General features: G+C 35.2%; 1 protein-coding gene across 1 annotated transcript; it reads right to left on the bottom strand.

Moving 5' to 3' along the window:
• Positions 1–11804: 11804 nt before the first annotated feature.
• On the bottom strand, positions 11805–12481 carry LOC141394638 (adult cuticle protein 1-like). Its single transcript, XM_073969361.1, has 2 exons — positions 12345–12481; positions 11805–12282 (listed from the first exon to the last, which is right to left on the bottom strand). The coding sequence occupies exons 1-2, from the start codon at positions 12348–12350 to the stop codon at positions 11878–11880; spliced, it is 411 nt and encodes a 136-aa protein (XP_073825462.1). The 5' UTR covers positions 12351–12481; the 3' UTR covers positions 11805–11877.
• Between the last annotated feature and the right edge of the window lie 14342 nt (positions 12482–26823).

Raw genomic sequence — 26823 nt, 5'->3', positions numbered from 1 at the left:
GGGGTAAGCTCCTTTTATTTTATGTTGGTTCAAGAGCACCGTACTACTGCTGTGAAAAGACTGTGCAACATTTTTAAGGTGATCCTGTGCAAACAATTCGAACTGAGGATTTTTTGAAAGTACAGACCCAAACGACAAGAAACCCTAGTTGGGTTTTGTTGTGTCAGATCTAGTTCGGATTTTATGGCCCCATCTAAACATGGTTAAATATTGAGTTTTTAAACAAATTCGGGGTATATCTCAGAAACCAATGCGAATCTTCTTCTGACCTCTGAAACAAAATTTTAGATAAGGACAAGAATAAAATATTTGGAGAAATAATGAACTCGAAAAACTATATTTATTGCCTCAAATTTCAAAATATATGCAAAAATCCTACATTTTTATACATTTCGCACCGTATTTTTTCTTTCTGAAAAATATTCCCTGGAATGTAATACACAACACTTCAGAACATGTCATTAATGTAAAATGCCTCTATGCCGTTGTTTTCAGTACCTTTTTCAACGACGATTTAATAAAAATGTCAATAATGTAGTGAAATCCGAAATGCGAAAATAAACTGTTGGTGTGAACTGAGTTTGAAATACGTGTTGTAAAAGATATGATGCAAAATACCGTTGAAACAACATGAAGTAAGCATTTTAGAGTTTCAGAATGTTCTAAAGAATTGTTGAGAACTTTATTTGGAAGATTTTTGCAAAATGTTACATGGTTCAACTCCCAATAGTTTAGCCGATACTGATCAGAATTTCAGCAATTATGTAAAATTTTCTATATTTTATAGATTTTGATGGCCTAGATGGAGTTTTTCTTATGTCGTTTTTTTCTCAAAAGATAAGTTCTACAAGTTTAGGGCTACAATATTGCTAAAGGTAGCAAGGCCAAATCCTTATTCGTTTTTGACATAAAGGCCTGATAAATTCAAAAACGTGTACATTTAGGTTTAGCTGAGGCCATAAACTCCGAACTGGATCTGACAGGACAAACCCCTACTAGGGGTTTCGTAGTCTAAATATGTACTTTAAAAAAATGCATACTAGAAGTATGCCATACCCAGCAAAAATCCTCATTACAAACCTCCTTTCCCACCCTTTATTTTAACAAGGGCAAGTCGCGCGAAATGTCTGGTTATTTTGTAACCACTGAAATAAGTAGTCAGAATCTACTCAGTATCTACTTATTTCAGTGGTTACAAAATAACCAGATATTTTGAGCGACATGCCCTTGTTAAAATAATGGGTGGGAAAGGGGGTTTGTAATGAGGATTTTTCTGGGTAATAGTCCATTACGTAAGTGGGCCTTATTTTGGAAGCCATATGCCAGGAAGCATTGTAAACGGAAAACATAATATCGCTGTAAACAGGACCAAACCGATCAGCATCGGTATTCAAATCCAAAGAATCTTCGAACAGACCCTAAACTGCACTTAGACACAAATATTGATATTGGCCATCTTAGAAGTTAAATTAAATTTGGACAAAATATTAAAATATCCAATGTTTGGACCAGGGATTCGGAGTCGGAGTCTGAGTCGAAAAAAAAATAACTCGACTCCGACTCCGGGCAATTTTTTCTAAAATATAAAAATATAACATTAAATTCGGGACACCAATTTTTTCAAAACTTATTATTTATTTTAAAAGAGAGCTAAAAAACATATAAGCAAACGATATACCATACACATTTAGAGAACGATTCACAGGATATTTAATGTCCCTTTAAGTCTAGTCTTTTAATCTCTATTTTGATTACAAATTGCATGTCCAGAATATTTTTGGTCCAGTTGATCCTTTATATTGTTGCAAGTAAAAGTAATGTTCTATGACAATCGAATTATAATTGGACATTTAACGTCTTTTATATAAGCCCTACAAGTCTTCTGTCAGAAGATCTACTGGTCTTCTAACAAAAATCTACTGATCTTCTCATCTTGTCTTTTGTGAGATGTCATATTTGTCTTCTATTGAAGGACCTGTTGGACTCCTATGAAGGACATTGTGGTCGCTATGGGGAATCTTATTGACTACACTGTGACATCAAATGGAAGTCAAGGTCTGGGGGTAGAAAATTCATGTTGGGATTGAAAGCCCCTATTGAATATATTATGAACTCCAAAGGACCCATAGCAGAAGTTTCTGAGTTATGACGCAAAGATTATTTATTGACCTCCAATAATACTTGAGTAAGTAGCTTTATATATTTGTTTGGCGATATTGTTTCAGATAAATAGAATGACGAATCCATTTGTAGATTATTTTGTCCTTCTAGCTCAGTTCCTTTCATGCCCTTTTTGTTCTTGAACTGAAAACTAAGCACAAGATCCGATTTTCTACAGATATGTTCCTCCGAAAATTTTGGTAAGGACATCAAAATCTAATAATTCATCGATCGATTTTAAGGGATTATGGACACTTACAAATTTTACAAAATCGAAAGCATTTTAATTTGCTTATTTTAAAGAACAGGTAGAATAGAATATGTTGCAAAAATTACGAGTCGATCGAACAAAAATGAGTTGTTTTCTCAAAATGGCTTTCTGCGGTGCCCACTGTAGTTTTTTGGGAGTATTATAACATATAAAAGATTGAAATTAAGCGAGAGCCCTTTAAAAAAATTTGAAGGATTTATGGCGTAAAAACTATCCATTTTTGTATTTCTTAATGTTATGTTCTTAATGATCCACAAACGGTTTATTCGTTTTCGAGCTACAGTCTGCAACGTAAACTGCTTTAGTAAAAACAGTGTTTGGTAAGCGGCCATTTATCAGAAAACTGTGCAATATTTTTCAACAAAAAAAAATCCAAAAGTAACTAAAGGTGTGATCTATCAGAAGAAAACAAAATCTTCTTAAAACGTTTCGTAGATTTCTTCTATGAAAATTTTCATGAAAATGTTTTGAGCTTATGGGTAAGAAGGGAAAAGGGATCTCCTTCACCTCCTCTCTCCTAAAAGTTAAAAAATGTTCATGTTATAATTTCAATGAGATATTTTCTCACGAAGAAAAGTTCCCCTCTGAACATTCTCGTGCAAAAAACCGACAAATAATTTCTGTATTTTGTTGTTATTTTCCAATGTAAGATTCAATAGAAACAATATTAAATTAGTTAAATATTATATTCGAACGGATGCCCAATAGATAAGCCTATATGAACCAAAATAAACGAAAAACTTAAAAATTTGTGCACATTTTATTAATTTTTAGCAGTAAAGGAATTTACTCTCGGAGTCGACCCGGAGTCGGAGTCGGAGCCGGAGTCGTGAAAAAAATTGGTCTGGAGTCGGAGTCGGAGTCGACCCAAAAATACCTCGACTCCGAAACCCTGGTTTGGACCAAATTGGTTGCCCCGTTCAATAGATATCGTGTATACCATTTTTAGTGGACCGGTATTGCCCATCTTCGAACTGAAACTAAGTTTGGACAAAATATGACGGAGGTCAAATTTGGATCAAATCGGTTGATCAGTTCGAGATTTATCGTGCTCTCCAGCCACTACATATGGTGCCATAAGTGTTTTTACTCCTTTAGGGCTGTTTTCTCAAGAAGTATGGACTTGCCCCTGAAAGGGGCCGTCGTTAGGGAGGCAGCGAATGCAGGTTGCCTCAACAAAAACCAAAGCGATTCGTGAGCAGGTCTTAAAGTGAACTTATCCGAAATTTTGTATGGGAGGTACTCGAAGGAGTGGAAAAATATAGTCCATATTTGAACCTGGTCTATATCTAGTATGTGTAAAGTATGGACCACATCGGTCACTCCCTTTAGGAGTTATCGTGCGCACAATCTTTTCGAACAATTTTGAACTTTTGTGGCTGAGGTACCTGAAGGAGTGGACCGATATAACTTATTAGCGAACTTAAACTGAGTTTGGAGAAAATATTACGAAGGCCTAATTTTGAACCGAATTCGCGGATCCGTTTGAGAGTTATCTTGCGCTCCAACCACTACTCACGTTGTCATAGGCTTTTTTTTTGAAACTTTCAGGCTATTTACTCAGGAAGTATGGACTTGCCCCTAATGGAACTTGTATCATCGTATGGGGGACAGCAAATACAAGTTGCTAAAACAAAAATCAAAGCGATTCGAGAGGTGGTCCTAAACTGAACATTTCCGAAGTTTTGTGTGGGAGGTACCCGAAGGAGTAGCCCGATTGAGTCCATATTGGGACCTCATCTAAGTCCGGTAGAAATTTCACGATGTTTAAAATATGAACCAAATCGGTTAGTCCCTTTAAGAGTTATCGTGCGCACAAACTTTCTGCAAATTTTCGAACTTTTGTGGGGGAGGTACCGGAAGGAGTGGACCGATATAGCCCATCTTCGAACTTAAACTAAGTTTATGCCAGACAGACAGACGGACGGACAATGCTAAATCAACTCCAAATTGTCTGAAACAGATTTCGTCCAAACATACTTGGGGTCTAAAACCATTATTTCGATGAGGCACGTATAAAAGTGTATATGAAGAAAAGACAAAATTTTTTAGTTTTCCATAAAAAAAATTAAAAAAATTTTTTTAAGCTACATGAAAGATTTTTGGTACATAGATTGGGAAAAAATACCATTCTTAAAACTGTTCGAGATACTAATTTTGGTTGTTGCGCGCAAAAGTTATGGAGGTTTCAATTCTGATAAAAAGAAAACAATCTTTAAAAGACTCTAATCATTATATTGAGAAACTCTCTTAATTAGGGGCTCTCTACATACTATATGTTTACTGAAGTCCCATAACTTTAGTGAAAAAGTTGTAAATTTTCGCGGAAATTAGGAAAGCATTCAAAACAATTGGTAGTTTACAACTTGTTCTAATAAAATTCAAGCTGTTTATGCATCTGAAAAATATATAAAAAATATGTACGTAGTCTAAACATCGCGAAGATTCAAATAAAACCAAAACTATACAAATCCGTTTAGCGGTTTGCATATTATAGCAAAAAACAGAAAATATATTGAGGAAATTAATAAAATTTTTGTAAGAGAAAATATTTATTAAAATTTATTTTGTGAGTAGTTGAACAAAATGTAAGAAAAATAGGTCGGAGTTTTTCTTCTATTTTAGATAAATTTCACGCAATAAATCACATTTTTTATTCTAATCACTTCTCGAAAACACGCTAACATCTAGCAGAAGATATGGATATCTTTCAAATAAATGTTGGGTTCCTTTAAATGGGGTATAATCTTGAAATAAAATTGTATCGGGTAATGTTCATTTTGAAATGCGTGTAAATCGCGAAATCCTCAAAATCACTTGATGCGCATGCGGTTTACCAATACAGCGAATTCTTCTCTTTTAATTTGTACACATTTGCCAGGATTTACTTTGGCCGCTAAGATGTAGCATCGTCTGCAGTTTAGTGTGCAACAAACTGTATAACGCTTATATTATGCACAAAGTGCATACACTTTTTATGCGCATCCGATTCCACTATCAACCGTGAAAAAATACATCGATCTAAACATATTTCAATAAAATCCATCAAGAACCGTGGATGTAGCATCACACAGTATTTTTTGGATAAATCGGATACAGCTCCCATGCCACTAAATTTTTCAAACCGCTGTTTTCGCACAAACGCGAGTGATGATTCACTTCCATCATTGAAATGAAAACGATCAACATAAAACGCGAATTAGTCAGCGATATTTTGAAAAGCATTTTTCGCAAATTTTTCATTTTTTGCAGTAGCCATTTCCGCCGTTCTAGTAGATGGATTTTTACGATCTGTGATTCATATGATCCGGATCGTCGAAAAACTAAAATATCGCGGGGTACCAGCACACTCAAAACGATATTGTAAATACTGTACCCAAAAAATAGGTTTTTTAGAAAAAATATCACACTAAATTTTGGCCTTTGGAAGTAGATTACTCTGCTGCGGTGTGGGCTACATACTCAATATACATATCAGATTATGCGAAATCGCGAGTTCTTTTATCCTAGGTGAGCTAGGGTTTACCATTAGAGCAATATCCTAAATGTCCCCATCGATCCCATATGTGCATAAAAAGTTATTCCTACAAAAATCCGGCTAATGTAAAAGCTGTAGATCTAACAATTGTCAACAAAAATGGTCATTATGATTTTTAAAAAGGACTTACCATTTTTAGACATTGCGATCTAAGTGTCAAATTAAAAATAAGCCGCATAAATACATTATGAGGCGAACCACAATAAATTGTACCATTGGACAAAAATTCCAAAAAAAGATCGGAGAGTTTTCGTTTGAGTCGTTCCGTTTGGGCTTATATACGTTGCTTAAATGACCTAATTTGGCATAAAATGACTTTTTCACGGTTACCCTGGTTATTTTACCCGGTTCATGTGTATATGTGCATAATCCCCTTAATGTGCATATAAATTATGTGTCTTTTCGAACAACTATATCTCAAGAATGGCCAAGGTTGTAGAGAATTTGTCTGTCTACAACATTTACTCTAATCACTTTTTGATTAGATCTAATCGACCTACCGTTGAGGTCGACCTACCGTTTTTGAGAAAAATTCCGAAAATCTAAAAAACACGTAAAATTTGACCTTTGACTCTGAATAACTTTTTTTGCACACATGGAATCGATTGGGACTTTTAAGCCATTGCTTCTAATGGAAAATCCTAGCTCTCCACAAAAATTCAGCTTTGTGGGATATTTTGCTATTTCAACGTCTATTTTAACTGGGCTATTAAGGAACAAAATTGTTCATAGAACTCCACAGGGCGGATTTTATCATCTCTCCTAATGGATTTTTCTTGCTTGCGTCGCTTCATTTCTGATAAAAGAATAAAGAAAGACCGAGACGAATTTTAAATAGGTTGCTTTTTTATTTATTCTTTTACAAGACCAAAGCGAAGAATGCTAGCAACGAGCTGATTGAGTTTGGGCCTCTACTGTCATAAATAGTCTGCTTCGCAGATGCATTAATAAAACTTTTGAGAATAAAGAATCCAAATGTACTGTAGAAATCAGACCAAAACAATTGCTTACCACTGAGTTAGACAGGTGGGTTTAAACGTGAACCCGAAAAAATCGGAAACATAGGGTTTTTAGAACTCTCGAAGCATTATGTCAGATAGTATGAACTTGAAAAAAATTATATTGTTAATAAAAATACCGCAAGGACTGCCTTTGTTACCTTAGGGTATTATCCGATGAAAACATTCTTGGAACATTGTGTGTCTTTGGAACACATATTATGATATGCAAAATTTTGGACAAATCGGATACTCAATTCGTAAGTTATCGTGCTTATCAGTCATGCCAGTTGGGGTCCCAGTGCTACGAGAAAATGTTATGAATGTTATCAGGACCACAAGGACTACTACAGCAAACCCCGGTCTTATCATACATGGGGTCTAAGTAGACTGGTCAATACAATTGTTGTTTTATATTTTACGTTTACGTTACGTCTGATTACGAATTTTGGTCAACTTCGAAGATAGAATATATCTGCCACGTTTTGGAAAAGCTCTCATATAACGGTAACGCCTCCTTTCAGGTTGAAGTTTTTAACTACACTTTCTGACAGAATTAGATATAATTTGGGATTTATGCTTCTTAGCGGTCAAAAAGCTTCTCCACAAAAAAAATGTGGACTTAGGCCCACGTATTGGAAATACTGCACTACTCGATTTCAGGTACTTTGCAGGAGCCTAATTACGGTTTCCGATTCGATCGAGTATTTGCTCGTGAAAAAAATCGAACTATGAAAACCTATGCGTTCATCAAAGAACATTAAGAAGGTAGATGGTAGTGTGTTTATTTTAAATGAAGGTAGTGTGTTTATTTTAAAGCAAAAACTAAAAAACAAAATTGTTAATGAAAAAATGTAAATATTTGTTGAATTCGTTGAACAATACTTTGGGTAATAATTTCGGAATGAAGTCGTGCCAGAAAAATGTACGAAATGATTTATTTGTGTACAACTTTTTGTAATGTATCTTCACTGAAAGAAAAAGCTACGTAATATGAATGAAATCCTACGTTGTATCAATGAAAATTGTCATTGATTTTGAGCCAACGTACAGCTTCATTGAATAAATTAACAAAGTTTCATTGAGTTTCATTGAAGTAAAATTAACGAATTTGTTCATTAATGCAATGAAACTCCTTCATTGATGCAATGAAAATTCGATATTGATGCAATGAAACTTTTTCACTGATGTAATGAAACTTTTTCGTTAATGCAATGAAACTTTTTCATTAATGCAATGAATTTTTTTCATTAATGCAATGGAACTTATTCATTAATGCAATGAAACTTCTTTATTGATGCAATGCAATTTTTTAATTAATGCTATGAAAATCCTTCATTGATGCAATGAAATACTTTCATTGTTGTAATGAAACTTCTTCATTTATGCAATGAAGCCTTACGTTGGTTCAAAATCAATGACACATTTCATTGATGTAACGTAAGATTTCATTCATGTTATGAAGTCATTTCATACTCACGTAATGAACAAAAATGAAATCAATGCTAAATATGTTTATTTCGTTTTATTGCCATTAGTGTTGACCATGAATACAACAAGTTATTTTTAATTCATCAGGTATTAACCACATTAATGATAGTATTGGGCGTTGTCATCTGTAAGTAAAATTTAAATAATAAACAAATTGTTAACAAATTAATTGGTTTTCTTAACAATAACTTACCTCCAACTTTTGTCGCTGTCTCATACCCTGTGTACGTCGATGATGTTGGGATACAGCATTTGGTTTCTTAAGGGAGTAGTGTTTCATTTACCACGGAAGGTCTCCGTAATTCCACTGATCATTAGATTTTCTATTTTTTATCGCCATTGCAAATATAAATGAAAATTGACAACAAAAACGAAGACATAAAAACTATAAAAAATAGTTTAACCAATATTTGATTTTTTTTATTTCACATTAAACACTTCATACTTACTTTCAGCGAAGTTAATTATCCTTTTGGGCGTCGTCATCTGTAAGCAAAATTGAAAAACAAACAAATTTAGTAATTTATCTGGTTTTCTAAACATTAACTTACCTTTAATTTTTGCAGTTCTACAGCAAACTATGAGCAATTCAATGTGTACTTCCAAGCTGTTAGAATACAAGATTTCTTTTTTCTAAATTTAAGGTGCTTCGTTGGCCAATTCTCCGCCATTCCACTCATCTTTATATTTTCTATTGAATGCTTCCATTACAAAGAAAAATATAAATGAAAATTCACTTAAAAGAACAACTGACCACATAAAAAACAATATTTACATTTTCTTTTCATATTAAACGCATCACACTTTTTAAAGTTGAAAACACCAGACGTAATATAACTTTTTTTCATCCACACTTGATTGTGGTATAGCACAAACTAAAACAAAGTTCGTGAACATCATTTGGTGTAGCTACGAAAAAGGTGGTTGTTTTGCAAAGAGAGAGTAATTTTGCCTACACGTGTTTTCTGCTTGTTAAATACACACACACAACCACAGCTGGAATTCAATGAACAACAATACAAACAATAACAAAGAACTGAGAATAGCATTCTTTTTAATGCGAATGAATATTTATGTATACCAACGCCAATCGGCGACAGTAGCGAATTTGTGTACAGTTGATGCCGCTTCTGTTAGTTTTTGTAAATATTCATGAAAACATATGTATTTATGTGTGTGACTCTATACATATGTATGTAGCCAATATATGTATGTGTTCTTTTTGTGATTGTCAAAAATATAATTAGTTAAAAAAAGACAAAATGTTTAGAAGACAAATGTTATAAATTAACAGATTTACAAAGAATACAAATGCGAAAAGGGTAATAATACCTACACATAAGATAATATTAGATACGATAGTATTAGGGATTTTAAACATGTTTCATTTATTCAATGAAACTGCTTCATTTATTTAATGAAACTGTTTCATTAATTTTTGGAGCAAACCAAAAACATCGAATATATAAATTTTTTCGCCATTTTTTTAAAAAATGTTTTGCTTACTAGTTCTTTTGTACCCATTCTATGTGGTTTGAATTCAAAACTTACATATTTTTCTTAACTTTACAAAAATTAAAAGTTTCATTACATCAATGAAATCCGTTTCGTTTATACAATGAAACCAAAAATCATTAAATTTTAAATAACGTAAAGTTTCATAGCATGAAAGAAACATTTCATTATATTAATGGAACGTTTCATAGCATCAATGAAAAATAATCAATGAAACCCGTTCATTGATACAACGAAGCACTTTTCTTTCAGTGTTCCTTAGTAAATGTACGGTTGGTGGTGCGAATAAGTTTTCATAGTTCGATATTTTCATTTACGTGCAAATACTCGATCGAATCGGAAACCCTAATTAGGCCCCAGTTTTTGGTTATATTTTCAGACAAAACTGGATGTAATTGTCATTTCGGGTACACAGTGGTCAAAAAACTCCTCCGCTAAAAATTGTGGACATGGGCCCACGTTTTGAAATAACCCCCATAATACCTAAATTTCGGACATAGGGTCCAAAGTAGTTAACAGAATTCTCCACCAAAAATTATGGATATAGGTCCCGAGATTTAATACAATATAAGGAAAATAAAAAAATACAAATAAATGCAGAACAATTTGTTGTACCGAGTCGGAGTGGAGATTTTTTCACGACTCCGGTTAAATCGTGGTTCTATACCGACAAGTCTCTAAAGGACAGTTTTATACCTCTAGCGAAGACTAAATACCAAATTTTAACCATTTCGGTGTGACACTGTGGTTAAATCTTGAAAATATCGAAAGTCAAGACGTGGACCTAGAACGAAAAATTGCTAGGGGATAGTTTTGGTGTGATATAACGCTAACACTTTGAAGTGGCGAAAATCGGGATGTACCGTTCTATGCGGGTCTATATCAACACGTGAACCTAAAGCAACAAATTTCTGTGGTAAACTTCAACGTTCCTAACGAGACTAAATACGAAATTTCAGCCATTTCGGTGTGATAATGAGGCTAACGCCTTGAAAATACCGAAGATCGGGAGGTACCGTTCTATGGGAGCTGCATATATCAAAACATGAACCTATAGCAAAAGATTCTTAGGGATAGTTTGGGATAATTTGAGCTAATTCGGTGGGCTAATGAGACTAAAAACTTGAAAATACCGAAAATCGGGAGGTACAGTTCTATTAAGGCTATACCAAAACGTGGACCGATGTCGCCTATTTTCAATACCAAACATCCTAGAAGTAGTAGTAACTTCTGTACCAAATTATAAATATTGCAAGTTGTATCTTGGTTTCAACAGATAGATTGTCGGACAGACGGTATAACTGGCAAACTATCGAGAGTCAGACTATCGTTTTCATCACTATTGTTGAGCTCTTTTTATGACGGACTCGGAATCATTTCTCTTCTAAATAATTCGCGACAGATAATCGAAATAACATGTTTTCAAAACGATAGTCTATCTATAGTTTGCCAGCTCCAAGAGACGGGCATTGTTATTTCAACATAGAATTTTAAGCTAAGGAAGGAAGCAATATTGGTCTTGTACTCAGAGCGTGAACTGCACCTTCTCTGTAAAGGTACAAATTCTCAAATTATGATTTTAAAAAAGTTAGCACTAGTTAAGCACTAGTTAGTAATTCATAGTGAAGTATTTTTTGTCTATGACTTCGTTGCTGGTCACATGTTCTTTAGCAAGTGTTAAATGTATCTCTCCTTAACGAGTGGACAAGACACTTGCAGATAAGTGTACTTTTTCCACAGACTTTCCATTACACCACGGTGGCATCAATTTCCACATTCTAATACAATCCTGTAAATATGTTCTAATTAAAATAATGAAAAAACCTTTAAATAATTTTTCAGCAATATTTTATTGAAAAGTGGAAAGAGTGTAAAAAGAAAGCGATAGTAATTTGTTGGGCGTTTTACAGAGTACCGGGAGCTGGAGCCAAGTTAACATTGGCAACAGAATTTACATGACCAGGCAAGGGAGCGGTATGGACAGCTCCACGGGTTTTTGCTACGTAATGGCCTTCAGCAGCGGGTACTACTACTGGGGCATGAACAGCAACGGCAGGAGCTGCATGAACAGCTACAGCAGCAGGGGCTGGAGCAGGGGCAGCAACAACAGCAGGAGCATGTAACTCCACAGCTGCAGGTGCTGCAACTACAGCATGACCATGACCCCATGCGGCCCAAGGAGAAGCCACAACTGGTGATGAAACGGCTGTGTATGACAGGCCACTACCAGCAATTTCGGTCACCAAAGGTAAAACCGATGATTGGACACCCAAACCCAAGGCCAAGGTTGACAAAATAGCAGCAGATACCTAAAGAAATGTTTAAATAAATTAATATTTGCATTATTTGTTAATAAATATATTCAACTTACTTTCATTTTTAACGAAGAAAAAAAATTGTTTGATTGACAAGTATTGAGAGAAAACTAAACTGTGTTGCTCGATAGAACGCAGAATCTATTCTGATTTGTTACCATCAAATCGCCTTATTTTTATATCGAAACTGCATAATTCTATAACAACAACAAATTTCCCAATCATACAGAATCAGGAAGTCTTATGTTCCGCATAACCATGTGTCGCACTCAATGTAAATAAAAGTGCGTCACAAAAAATTGCTCTACATAGTGAACCTCTAACTTTCTGCATCTGAGAGTATGTACAGCTGTGTCCAACCGGTTCGGTCTAATGAAATTAGTCATGCTAGTGGAATAATCATAACCATTTTTTCACAATTCTATCCAAGATGTTATTTTGTCTATGTGCGTGTATATGTAAATAATTTTGAATTGTAATTATGATTTCTATACGTCATTTCAGTATAAGCCAAAAAAGTAAAATAGCCTAAGTGTGCATGTAATGTAACGTATTTTCAAGGAAAACTGCTAAAATATTTTTAGGAGACTCAAATGAGGATGTGTCATAGAACCTATTGTTACTATTTATGGCCACCTTGCTCTCGATCTTCACTATGTAGGTGATCAGATAATAGCGAATATTGAACGTGTGGAGAAGATAAACGTAAATTTAAGCACATTATCTGACAATGGCTTCTGGATATAATTGTTCCACAAACATCCCATAAGGGACAAGGGAGACTTCTCTCATATCAATGAGTGCACCCCGATTCATATTAGCTCAATGATATGGGACCTACAGTTTATCGCCGAGTCCGAACGGCGTGTCTAAGACACCACTTTTGTAGAGAAGTTTTACGCGGCTGAAATACTCAGGAAATGTCGCCAACATTACTGAGGGGTATTTTGCCACCGTTGAGAAGTGTTTTCATGTTGCCTGGCCGGGGAATCGAACCCACGACCTTATGTGTGCAAGGCGGGTGTGCATACCATTGAACCACGGTGGCACCCATGGATACTCAGATCTAAATTAATCGACCTGCTGTGGAATCTCCTGTACATGTTGATTTAATAGTATACTCGACACTTTGCAATGGAGAAATGGCTTCGGCAACATGTGAGAGACCGTCAAAGTCGCCACGAAATACTAACTACAGTGAAATTTCTAAACTAGTTGTACATGGCAGTGGTTTGTCGCATCTAATTTTATGGATATGTTTTCTGGTGACATGCCCTGAGCAATAACTCGATCCTCTTCAAGAACATCGTGTAGCATCATTTGTTATACCCTTCACAATTGTTAGAAAATATATTAAGTTCGTTTTTCTGTTTGTAAGACATTTAAATAATCACTTGCGACCCTATAAAGTGTATATAAAATTCTAAGCCGATCTAGCCATGTCCGTTTGTCAGCGAGTTTTAATCACCGTGTATTTTAACCACTAAGCTAGAACACCATATCTTTGCACCCGAGTGTATTTTTTCCATAGGCAGGTCGAGTTCGAAGATGGACTATATCGGCCCACGTTTTAGTATAGCCCCCATATAACGTTACTCCCGATTTTCGGTATTTTGAGGCTTTTAGCTATAATCTTTACCCGAACTAGCAATAATTTCTTATGTGAGGTTCCTAGCGATAACCACAGTTATCCACCAAAAATTGTCAGCCCCCATATAAGGGTATAGCCGCCATATAAGGGTATCTCCCGATTTTCGGAATTTTGAGTATGTTAGCTAGATTTTTTTACCCAACTACTTGTAATTTAACCTTTGAGATTCCAAGTGGTCACAAAAATTCTGCGGTAAAAACAAATAAGCAAAGGTTATAGTCGGACGGGGCCGACCATGTGATACCCTACACCACAGTTTTCAGCAAATCAAAATTCCTATATGGAACAAATAAGCTTATTGTAAGAAATAACTTTGCCGATTCTGCAAACTTATCACATTATGCTTGGTCCGAACGGTGTGTTCTAAGGCACCACTTTTAGAGAAGTTTTATATGGCTGAAATACTCAGAAAATGTCGCCAAAATTACTGAGGTGTATTTTGCCACCGTTGAAATTTTGATATTACCTCGCCGGGGAATCGAACCCACGACATTCTGCGTACAAGAGGGATGTGAAGTTGAAATATTAGAAACAAAGATATGTAATGATTTTTTTGCTTTGAGCATATCAAATGTGTCCGAAGTTTATTCTCCAAAAATCGAAAAAATGTAAAATTTTCATATTTTGATATGTTCAATAGGGTGCCATAGTGGTGCAATGGTATGCACACTCGCCTTTCACGCTCGGGTTCGGTTCCTACGCTAGGTCACATGAAATTTTCAACGGTGGCAAAATAGCCCTCAGTAATGATGGTGACATTTTCGGAGTATTTCAGCCATGAAAAACTTCTCTACATGCGGTGTCATAGGACACGTCGTTTGGACTCGGCGATAAACAGTGGGTCCCTTATGATTGAGCTAGTATGAATAGGGGTGCACTCATTCATATAAGATAAGTCTCCCTTGTCCCTACTGTGATGTTTGTGGAACAATTATGTATATCATTAAACATTTCTTATGAAAGTTCCCTTTTGATACATCTATAAAATTTCTTTGAATATCAGGTTCCTTTTTGGAATACACCTTATATAAATAAATTTATAAGCCGCTGCAAATATACCCAATTACAATGCAATTTGCCATATCTGACCGGGAAATTTTCGACAGACGGACACTGTTCCAATTTTATTGGACACTACAAATGTTATATACAAATTTTCAAAGGGAACATTTTGAGTTTATTGAAGATCTATCATGCACGCGGTTTCGACCTTTTTAGTTCATTGTGGATATATATTGTGATATCAAAAATATATTTTAACGGGTTAAAAACAGCTAATAATAAGTAGAAATTCAAAGAATTTTCATGCAAACAAATTTATGACTCCCTAAAGTATTCATATTTAATTATACGCCAGGAGGGGTTGGGTGCCTTCACCAAAATTAATATTTCAAAAAAAACTTTAACGGCAGCGACACCGAGTGCATTTTGAAAAAAGGTGGTGAAGCGACCCCATGCTGCAATCTATATATATAAAATAGAAAAATGTTTGTATGTTTGTTTGTTTGTTTGTTTGTTTGAAATTTATAGACTCAAAAACCGCTGAACCGATCTTACTGAAATTTTCAGGGTATATTACTACATCGCCTGAAAGTAACATAGGCTATAAAAAGTTTCGAAATTCCGCTCTGATCCGGAGATATAGCATCAGAATCGGAGGTACCTCCAAAAAATTTAAACTTTGTATGCAAATATCTATAGAACGGTTACAGATACAGACTCCAAATTTGAAATGTGTGATGGATTTTAGCCTAAAAATAAATGTGCCAAAATATATCGAAATCGGTCCAGATTTGGATATAGCTTCCATATATATTTTCGTCCGATTTCAAGTATTTGATGTACCAAACACACTATATATGTCCGATTTCCATGAAATTTGGAATGCGTGACGGAACGTGGCTTATAACAAAATGTGCCAAACTATATCGAAATCGGTTCAGATTTAGATATAGATCCCATATATATTTTCGTCCGATTTCAAGTATTTGATATACCAAACACGCTACATATGTCCGATTTCAATGAAATTTGGAATGTGTGACTAAATTTGTTGCAGAAATGAGTATGCCAAATTATGTTGAAATCGGTTCAGATTTGGATATAGCTCCTATATATATTTTCGGCCGATTTCATGTATTTGATGCACCCAACCCTCTATGTATGTCCAATTTCAATGAAATTAGGAATGTGTGACTAAATTTGTTGTAGAAATGAGTATGCCGAATTATATTGAAATCGGTTCAGATTTGGATATAGCTCCTATATATATTTTCGACCGATTTCATGTATTTGATGCACCCAACTCACTATGTATGTCCAATTTCAATGAAATTTGGAATGTGTGACTAAATTTTTTGCCGAAATGAGCATGCCAAATTATGTTGAAATCGGATCAGATTTGGATATAGCTCCTATACATATTTTCGGCCGATTTCATGTATTTGATGCACCCAACCCACTATGTATGTCCAATTTCAATGAAATTTGGAATGTGTGACTAAATTTGTTGTAGAAATGAGTATGGCGAATTATATTGAAATCGGTTCAGATTTGGATATAGCTCCTATATATATTTTCGGCCGATTCCATGTATTTGATGCACCCAACCCACGATGTATGTCCAATTTCAATGAAATTTGTCCCGTATGGGATGTTGTGGGACAATGTTTTGTTTTGTAACTAAATTTGTTTTAGAAATGAGTATGCAAAATTATATTGAAATCGGTTCAGATTTGGATATAGCTCCTATATATATTTTCGGCCGATTTCATGTATTTGATGCCCCAAACACGCTATGTATGTCCAATGTGTATCTAAATTTGGTGTAGAAATAAGTATTGAAATCGGTGTTGATTTGGCTATAGTTACCCATATTTATTTCAATGAAATTTGTGCGGTATCTACGAGTATATCTATAACGGAGGAAAATGTTTGTACGTTTGTTTGTTTTAAGGTTTATGGACTCAAAAACCGCTGAACCGATCTTCCTGAAACTTTCAGAGAATATCACCACATGGCCTGAAAGTGTCACAGGCTATATAAATCTTAAAAATTCCGCCCCGATCTGGAGATATAGCCTCAGGATCGGAAGAACCTCCAAAAACTGTAGACTTTATATGCTGATATCTTCAAATTTGGTATGTGTGACAGAATTTGGTCTAAAAATAAATTTGCCAAAGTAATTTGAAATCGGCTCAGATTTGGATATATATTTTCGGCCGATTTAATGCATTTGATGCATAAAACACGTTTTGTATGCCCAATTCCAATGAAATTTGGACTGTGTGACGGAATTTATTGCAGAAATAAATGTTCCAAACTATTTTGAAATCGGTTCAGATTGGGATATAGCTCCCATATATATTTTCGGCCGATTTCATATATTTTCTACACCAAACACGCCCTATATGTTCAATTTTGAAGATATTTGGAATCTTTGACGGAAGTGATCCTAGAAATTAGTTTGCCAAATTATATTGAATTGGATCAGATTTGGATATACCTCCAACATATTTTTTTGGCCGATTTCATGTACTTTATGTACCAAATACGCTATATATGTCCGATTTCCATGAACATTGGAATGCGTGACGGAACGTGGCTTATAACAAAATGTACCAAACTATATCGAAATCGGTTCAGATTTGGATATAGATCCCATATATATTTTCGTCCGATTTCAAGTATTTGATGTACCAAACACGCTATATATGTCCGATTCTAATGAAATTTGGAATGTGTGTCGGAATTTGGCCTATAAGTATATGTACCAAACTATATCGAAATCGGTTCAGATTTGGATATAGATCCCATATATATTTTCTTCCGATTTCAAGTATTTGGTGTACCAAACACGCTATACATACATGTCCAATTTCAATGAAATTTGGAATGTGTGACGGAATTTGGTCTATAACTATATGTTCCATTATACATCGAAATCGGTTCAGATTTGGATATAGCTCCCACATGTATTTTCGTCTGATTTCAAGTATTTGATGCACCAAACACGCTATATATGTCCGATTTCAATGACATTTGGAATGTGTGATAGAATTGGCTTATCTATATATATAAAATTGAAATTTGTTTGTCTGTTTGTTTGTTTGTTTGTTCGTTTGTTTGTGCCTTATAGACTCGAAAACCGCTGAATAGATCTTACTGAAATGTTTAGGGTACATTGCTACATGGCCTGGAATGAAAATAGGCTAAATCATTTTTTTAAATTTCGCGTTGATCTGGAGATATTGTATCAAAACCGGAGGTACCTCCAAAAAATTTAGATTTTTTATGCAAATATCTTTAGAACTGTTACAGATACAATCTCCAAATTTTGTATGCGTGACGGAATTTGATGTAGAAATAAATTTATCAAATTATATCTAAATCGGTTCAGATTTGGATATAGCTCCCACATACATATATTTTCGGCCGATTTCCTTAATTTATGTACCAAACATGCTATTTATGTCCAATTTCGATGAAATTTCGAATGTATGACGGAACTTGGTCTGGAAATAAACGTTCCAAATTATATCAAAATCGGTTCAGATTTGGATATAGCTCCCATACACATATATTTTCGGTCGATTTCCTTATTTTATGCAACAAACACGCTATATATGTCCAATTTCGCTGAAATTTGGAGGGTATGACGGAATTTGTTCTAGAAATAAACGTGCTAAATTATATAGAGATCGGTTCAGATTTTAATATAGCTCCCTTAAATATTTTCGCCGATTTCCTGTATTTTATGCACCAAGCACGCTATATATGTCCAATTTCGCTGAAATTTGAAATGTGTAACTGAATTTGGTGTAGACATAAATGTGCCGAATTATATCGAAATCGGTTCAGATTTGGATATAGCTCCCATATATATTTTCGGCCGATTTTCCGCATTTGATGCACCAAACACGCTATATACGTCCAATTTCCCTGAAATTTGGAATGTGTAACGGAATTTGGTCTAGGCATAAATGTCCCGAATTATATCGAAAACGGTTCAGATTTGGATATAGCTCCAACATATATTTTCGGTCGATTTTCCACATTTTATGCACCAAACACGCTGTATATGTTCAATTTCGCTGAAATTTGGAGGGTGTGACGGAATTTGTTCCAGAAATAAATGTGCTAACTTATATAGAGATCGGTTCAGATTTGAGTATAGCTCCCATATATATTTTCGGCCGATTTCCTGTAGTTTATGCACCAAGCACGCTATATATGTCCAATTTCGCTGAAATTTGGAATGTGTTACAGAACATGGTCTAGAAATAAATGTGCCAAATTATATCGAAATCGGTTCAGATTTGGATATAGCTCCCGTATATATATATATTCGGCCGATTTCCTGTATTTTATGAACCAAACTCGCTATTTATGTCCAATTTCGGGGAAATTTGGAATACGTAACGGGATTTGGTCTAGACATAAATGTGCCAAATCATATCGAAATCGGTTCAGATTTGGATATTGCTCTAAACGCGCTATATGTGTCCAATGTCGCTGAAATTTGGGATGTCTGACGGAATTTGTTCCAAATATAAATGTGCCAAATCATATCAAGACCGGTTCAGATTTGGACACACTACATATGTCCAATTTCACTGAAATTTGGAAAGCGTGGCGCAATTCGTTCTAGAAATAAATGGGACAAATTATACCGAAATCGGTTCAGATTAGAATATAGCTCCCATATATATTTTCGGCTGATTTTCTGTATTTTATGCACAAAATGTGAATGTGAGACGGGATTTGGTCTAAAAATAAATATGACAAATTATATCGAGAGCGATTCATATAGGAATATAGCTACCCATATATATAGGTGGAAAAGCTTTCGGAGGAGTGTTACCTCCTGAAACCTCCTACCATAGGTATACTCTGAATATGTATATAACCCCTTCATATCTCCTATATTTATTCGTTAAAATATTAAAGACGTTAAAATAATTCTGGCATTCCATTATATTTTATCGTAGTCGGGGCAGCAAAGCGCACCGGGTTCAGCTAGTATATGTATAAAAAATGTTGTATTCTACACAAAACCTATTATATATTAGGCATTAGGCCCGTTAGTTACCCAGGAGACACATTATTGCAATTTGCATCAGGGAAAAGCTCAGTAGTTCTTTTTCCATATGTAGGCTACTTTGCTGGTATATGCCCTCCAGGAAGAAAAGTATGGACCAAATTTTAAAATTTTCTATCTCAAACTGCAAGCTTCTTCTTTATCATATACACTTACCTTATTTAAAATTTCGAGGCGATCGGACTATTATTGCGACCTACAGAGCAGCTACAAAATCGGATAAAAATTATGTTTTTGGTCCATTTCACCCGCTAAAAATTTCACGATCATAACCAATAACGATAGGTGCTATTAAGGTCTGAACCCGACCTTCATGCAAAATTTCGTGACGATTGGTCCATAATTGTGGCCTGGAGTTTGATTATAATTTATAATCAATATAATCGCTTTATCTCGTCGAGACATGAAAATTGGTATATCACATTGGGAGTCTTGGACCGATATTTCGCGGTGTTACATGAATTTTTCCCAAAACAATACTTATAATACCCTTTAAACATAGTGGCCACATAAAGCCACTGGTCGTTTAAACGCCACAAAAAATTGTTGTAAAAATTTACGTAATGATAATTGAATCAACACCGACTTGCCAGAAAGCCGAGATTTGAACCGAAAACTTTGAAAAGCTTAATTTTTCTCATTTATACACCAATTGCTATTGCTAAGAACGAGAACGTCAATGAAATAAATAAGAATCTAATACTCAAAATAGGAAAAAATATTGGTGTCCGGATTATTGAGGTAAGAAAATTGTGTGATGTCCGGATTACAGAGTCTACAATGTAAACAATTCTAGTGTCCGGATTAACGAGTGTCCGGATTATCGAGACTATACTGTAGTAATGTCTGCCATCTGTCATTCCATGCTTATAAAGCTTCATTTGGCCTATGCATTTTCACGCAATTGGCCTAAAACGCAAACAATTCAAAAAAATCGACTTTTTTGTAATTTTCGACATTTGATGAAAATTTTAAATATACGATAAAAATTTAATTATAAATGTTACGTCCATATAAAGTCAGCTATTTGTTAGGAATGTAGTAAGAGAGTATTTTCTCAATCAAAAATCAAGGAAATGGCATGTAAGAACACACCTATATTACCCTTCAAAATTTTCGGCACTTTTAAAAGAAGGCCCGATAGCAGGAAAACTATACGTTTTAGAGAAAAAAGTTTTTTAAAAAAAATGCTTAAAAAGTCTCAAAAATATCATTTTTATATAAAATCTTCACTTTTCGCGAAAAAAATTCTCGGCGCTAAGTGGGTTAATTTTAAAATACACTATGCAACACTGAAAATGCATATATTTAGACTACAAAACCCATAACTCATCTAAACCGGGCTGAATCTACACTTTTTGCATTTATCTGGCCTTTATCTAATAAACGAATAGGAATTTGGCCTTGCTGTCCTTAGCAATATTGTAGCCCTAGCACGTATTTCAAACACAGTTCACACCAACAGTTTCTTCTCGCACTTCGGATTTCATTACATTATTGACATTTTGATTAAATCGTCCTTGAAAAATGTACTAAAAACAACGGCATAGATTTTACAACAATGACATATTCTGAAGAGTTGTGTATTACATTCCAGGGAATATTTCCCAAAAGAAAATATTCAGAGAAAATTAACGGTTTTGGAGATACGGTGCGAAATGTATAAAAATTGTGGAATTTTTGCATATATTTTGAAATTTTAGGCAATAAATGTAGTTTTTCGCATTCAATCTTTCTCCAAATATTTTATTCTTGTTCTTGTCTACAAATTTGCTTCAGAGGTCAGAAGAAGATTCGCATTTGTTTTAGGGATATAGCCCCGAATTTCTTTACAAACTCAATATTTAACCATGTTTAGATGGGGCCATAAAATCCGAGGTGGATCTGACACAACAAAACCCAACTAGTGTTTCTTGTCGTTTGGGTCTGTACTTTCAAAAAATCCTCAGTTCGAATTTTTTGCACAAGTTAACCTTAAAAATGTTGCACAGTGATATAGAAACATCGTTGAACGCTTGTCGTTAGTTGTAGACAAACAGATTCTCCTCAAAATTGAAATCATCAACGGGGAAATCGGCATCTGAAATCAAATGATTATATAATGCAATAAATAGGTACATCCATATTTCAAATATATGCAAATATATGCATGTACAGTCGAAATGGCTTATAACGTCTTCATTTATTACGTCATATCACTCATAACGACGAAATCCAAAAGTTCAGAATTTCTGTCCTTTATATACCACACAAATAAATATCGCTTATAGCGTCATATCGGTTATAACGTTGGATTTTTGTGAAATATTTGAAATACGAGGAAGAATAATTTTTCTCAATATTTGTATGTATTTTTTTTTTTTTTTTTTGCACAACATGTTCGAAGATGGGGTTAGACAACTGAATTACGACTGGCGGTCTCAAGTCAATTAAGATTGACTTTTTACCACCCAATGCTACATCTGTTTTACAACCCATTGACCAAGGAGTAATAAAATCATTAAAATCACATTACCGGGATCGACAGATATCCACTATCCTGGCAAGAATAGAAAAGGATGAAAGTACGAAATTAAATGTGTTGGATGCAGTGTCATTATTAGATAAACGCTGGAAAAAAATTAGCGTGTTTTGTCATTGCTAATTGTTTTCATTCTGCAGGATTAATGGTCCTTTGAACGATTCTGAACGCATTTGTCTCCATTCTCATTTTTCCCAACACGTAGAAGATATTGATGAATTAGTTGCCATAAATGCCATGTATAATGACGACATAATATTGGAAGTTTTAGATGAAGGCAATTGTAGCGAAGAAATTTAGGATACTACGGAACCAGAATTTCAATTACCGCTAGTGTTAGAGGCATGCCTAGCAGTAAAAACTGTTTAAAAATGTATTTACTCAGAAGATGTTACAACAAAGAATATGTTCTGGAAACCCTTTCAAAACTAAGATCTGAGTTAAATTTAAACTTTCGAATTCCAAAAGAGGCTATTTTAAATAACACCAAATCCTATATTATCTGCAGAAGAATGAATTAAAATGTCCTTATTTTTTTATTATTTTGTTTTTACGTCTTTTATAAGTATTTATGGATACAAAATGAAAAAGTACAAAAATTTAATTGAATTTATATATTTACTTAATAAAACAACGTATTTATGCCCAAAAGTTACTATACATAATATAATTTGACCTCTTCTCTTAATATCCTTTATAACGACTATCGCTTATAGCGTCCGAATTTGGTCGGTGCCTTGAGCGACGTTATAAGCGATTTCGACTGTATATGCAAATTGTAATTATGTTATTACCAATATAAAAAGCGATTTTTTCCTTGTCCAATAAAATATTTCCATTCAACTTTTTGATTCAATTAAAAAGAATTCCATTTTGAAATGTATTGGATATTTAATTTACTAAAAGTCACCATTTATTTAAGAAAACACAAAACACTGATTTAATCACTCACTTTACCGTCTTTACTCAACGACTACCTTGGGGAATTTGAAGAAAAAATATTCTCTGTCAAAAATCCTCTCTCCACCAATGAAAAATATGTTGGTACCCAAACAAATATAATTGAGATATGCTACAAAATGTTGCAAACATATATTTGTTTGGACGCAAACATATATTTGACTGCAACAAGTCCCAAACATATATTTGTTTGGATCCAAACATATTTCTAACATATATTTTTCTGCGTGCAGAAGCCAGTGCAGAGGTGAGAGAACACCAATTCGCGGCATGCATCTGTTACAAGTTTTATTCACGGAACACTCTGCTATGTACGTGTTGATGATTCTACTTATACTACCCCCAAGAGTAGAGCAAATGTCATTGCCATATTTATGGATTCAAGCTTCACATTAAGGAAAGTTCTCCCTATATCGAGATATTGTCGTGCTGAGATCTACTGATCTGTTTGAAATCTAACTGTGTCCTAATTTCCGGATCCAGTAACCTTTCCATCGTCTCTAACAGAAAGGAAGAAAGACTAATTGGGGTACAGTCCAACTCGGCTTCTCCGCTTAAAATCACTGCCAGGATCTTTTGTGCAAAGCATTGCAGGTATTATACCATCATTCAGGTTGAAAGCTGTAAATCGCCCATTGAAATCTTGTGATAATTAGTCTGTCTACCTACAGTTTGGGTTTGATTGTGACTTGTTGTAGGCAGGACACCATCAAAGTCCGCACAGCCGAGAATGTGAACCCCTGATACTAGATCCAGAGTTAGTCCAGGAACCGTCGCTCCACTTGATACTACCCATAGATTTGATATTCTTAGCTTTAGCTTTCTTGATGCGCTATTGTACTTATTGAAATTACCTTCTAGGCTTCCCATTCCGCACCCAACTGCCTATATTGTAGAATGTCGTAGTTACTTTACAAAGATTGTTTTACTCCAACCAATGAATGCAAACAAACAAAACGATTCCTGTACCAATCACACAAAGTCAAACAGTTTTCATTTTCTCTGAATCGTTTTGTTTGATGAAAACGGTATGAATTCTGACATGTACGTTGTTTTATTCACGACTGATCAAAATGATGCATTTGCAAATATTTGCTGTGCGAAATGGTTAATGACACATTCAGACACCCACACACTTTTGATTGCTTAGCAACCCAATAAGCTGCTACATCAACATTCTTGGATATACTACGAACGTTTCATCAACCACCGAATGTTTTTGAATCATTTAAATGTTTTTTTGAACCTTTTCTTTTTCTATCTGTTGATGTGAAATTAAGAACTTTTTGCTATTCGTTTTGTTCGCACTCACGAATGTAAACAAAACGAAACTAAACAGCGAGTTCGGTCAACGTGGGTTATGTTTCGTTTTGTATTGTTCCTATGGAAAGAACGAAACCAAAACATTGCTAATGTTTCATAAAATATTTTTAAGTACGCTGATTCCATCACACCTGTTGGGATTTCCTCCCAGGAATCTGATTGGACATTACTGTCACTGCATCCCCATATAAAATTGTAAGCATTTGCATCGTTGTGATGTCACCTCTATTGTATGTAATTAGACAAAGAATTTAATCATGGTTCTTTTCATCAACTTGCCCCTATTCGAGTACACTGTATAGATCTTGCGGCTTAGTCCGCTCAATCTTATTTTTGTACAAACAATCTTCCTACACTAGGGCGATATCGATGTCATAGTTCGAGAGGTTTTCAAAAGCTTAGCGGCAGCAGTTTTGCAATTATGCGTGATGATGGAGGGATTCGAAAGCATAATCTTCCTACCTCGAAGTTTAGCATTCAAAACAACCCCCCCCCCCCCTCACGACATCTTAAGTGGTCCTCTCCACACCACTGTTTCATCTGAAGACCAACGACGGCATAATTCGTAAAGTAGTATTTTCAACATGAGATGAACTTCGCGTTCTCCTTGCACTCCTTCGGTTTTGAAGAAGATACACTGATGAAGACATTTTGGCCTCTCCAGTAAAGATCTTCTCGCTAAATTTGCTCGTCACGCATACGACTCGGGCGAATAGACTGACCGAACTTTGAAGCAGTTAACGCTGCCAGTGACCCATTATTGCTCCGTCAGCTGACTCACTTTCATCACCCTTTCGGTTTCGGAGTTGAGGCATATGAGGAATCAAGTGAAACCTTACCTTTTCTGCTTTTTTTTTGGTTTCATCTGAGTCTTTTTTGAATGCTGTGATTAAGCCTCTTAGCCTCAGTATCCTTTTTCGAACAAGAGGTTTCCCCTGTCGTCACCTCCTTAAGGGTCTCGATAGGACTTCCTGCTGCTCTTGAGGTGGAAATTTCGCTGTCACGAAGTTCTCTCAAGAACTTCCTCACAATCTTATCAGATGAAATTCTCTTACGCCGATGTCTTTGGTAGAGTTGGGCAATCTCGTTCAATTGAACTATCCGAATCACTATCTCGTTCAATGGAAATCGGTAATTTCTTTGACAAAACTGCGTATACTTAATTTCACACGTTGGTTTTTATGATGTTACTCATTCGTCTCTGAACGAGGACAGTGATCCGGATTGTTCAATTGAACGATATTGCCCAACTCTAGTCTTTGGATCTTTGTTTATATATGGATTGCAATATGTTACTGTCCTTCGGTATGCTTTCTTGTCCATTGCTTCAGTGAATCATCCGTCTTAATGATTTATGATTCGCCCATGCCACTTTCCTCATCCTGTGTTTTTGGGGTTTTCTGACAATAGAACGTCCAGGCCAGTGCAACAAGTCGGTTCAGCAGCCATACCAACGTTTTGGGGAGCAGTACCATGGATCACTGTCTTATCCATGGCTTCATCTTCCACTGTCAGCGATAAATTCTCCCAAATGTGGTCAAGGATCCTCTTCTTCCTGAGAGTTAGGGGAACATTTTCCTCAATGAGATTGAGGAGTATCATCTCTATTTAGCCTGTTGTTAATACGGGCCAGTTACGGGATGTCGTTCCCGCCCTTCGCTACAACCCGTTTCTCTGTTACACCAAAGCTTGAGCTGCTGGCGACAGCAGTGAGGAGTTCAACGTCAGTGTCCATATTTGTAATGGACAGGATATTTGATATTTTGGATGGGTGAAAGTTCGTATATCCATGATATATTGATTTGGCGAGGTACTGTGGTCGACCGCAGCATAGCCTCCTTATCACGACAAGAACGTGACAACTAAACTTAATATTCGTTGAGGCGCTCAGGTATGAACGAGGCTCTCTTCAAATACAGTTTGTGCCCCACTACAAACCTTTAAAACACAGATAGGCGCCAGGGATTGTGATCTCAGCTA

Source organism: Musca autumnalis, unplaced genomic scaffold, assembly GCF_047663935.1.
Source record: "Musca autumnalis isolate F117 unplaced genomic scaffold, ASM4766393v1 scaffold_2, whole genome shotgun sequence".
Classification (NCBI taxonomy): Eukaryota; Metazoa; Arthropoda; class Insecta; order Diptera; family Muscidae; genus Musca; species Musca autumnalis.
Note: the sequence above shows the minus strand (reverse complement) of the source record. Positions and strands in the feature narration are given on the sequence as shown.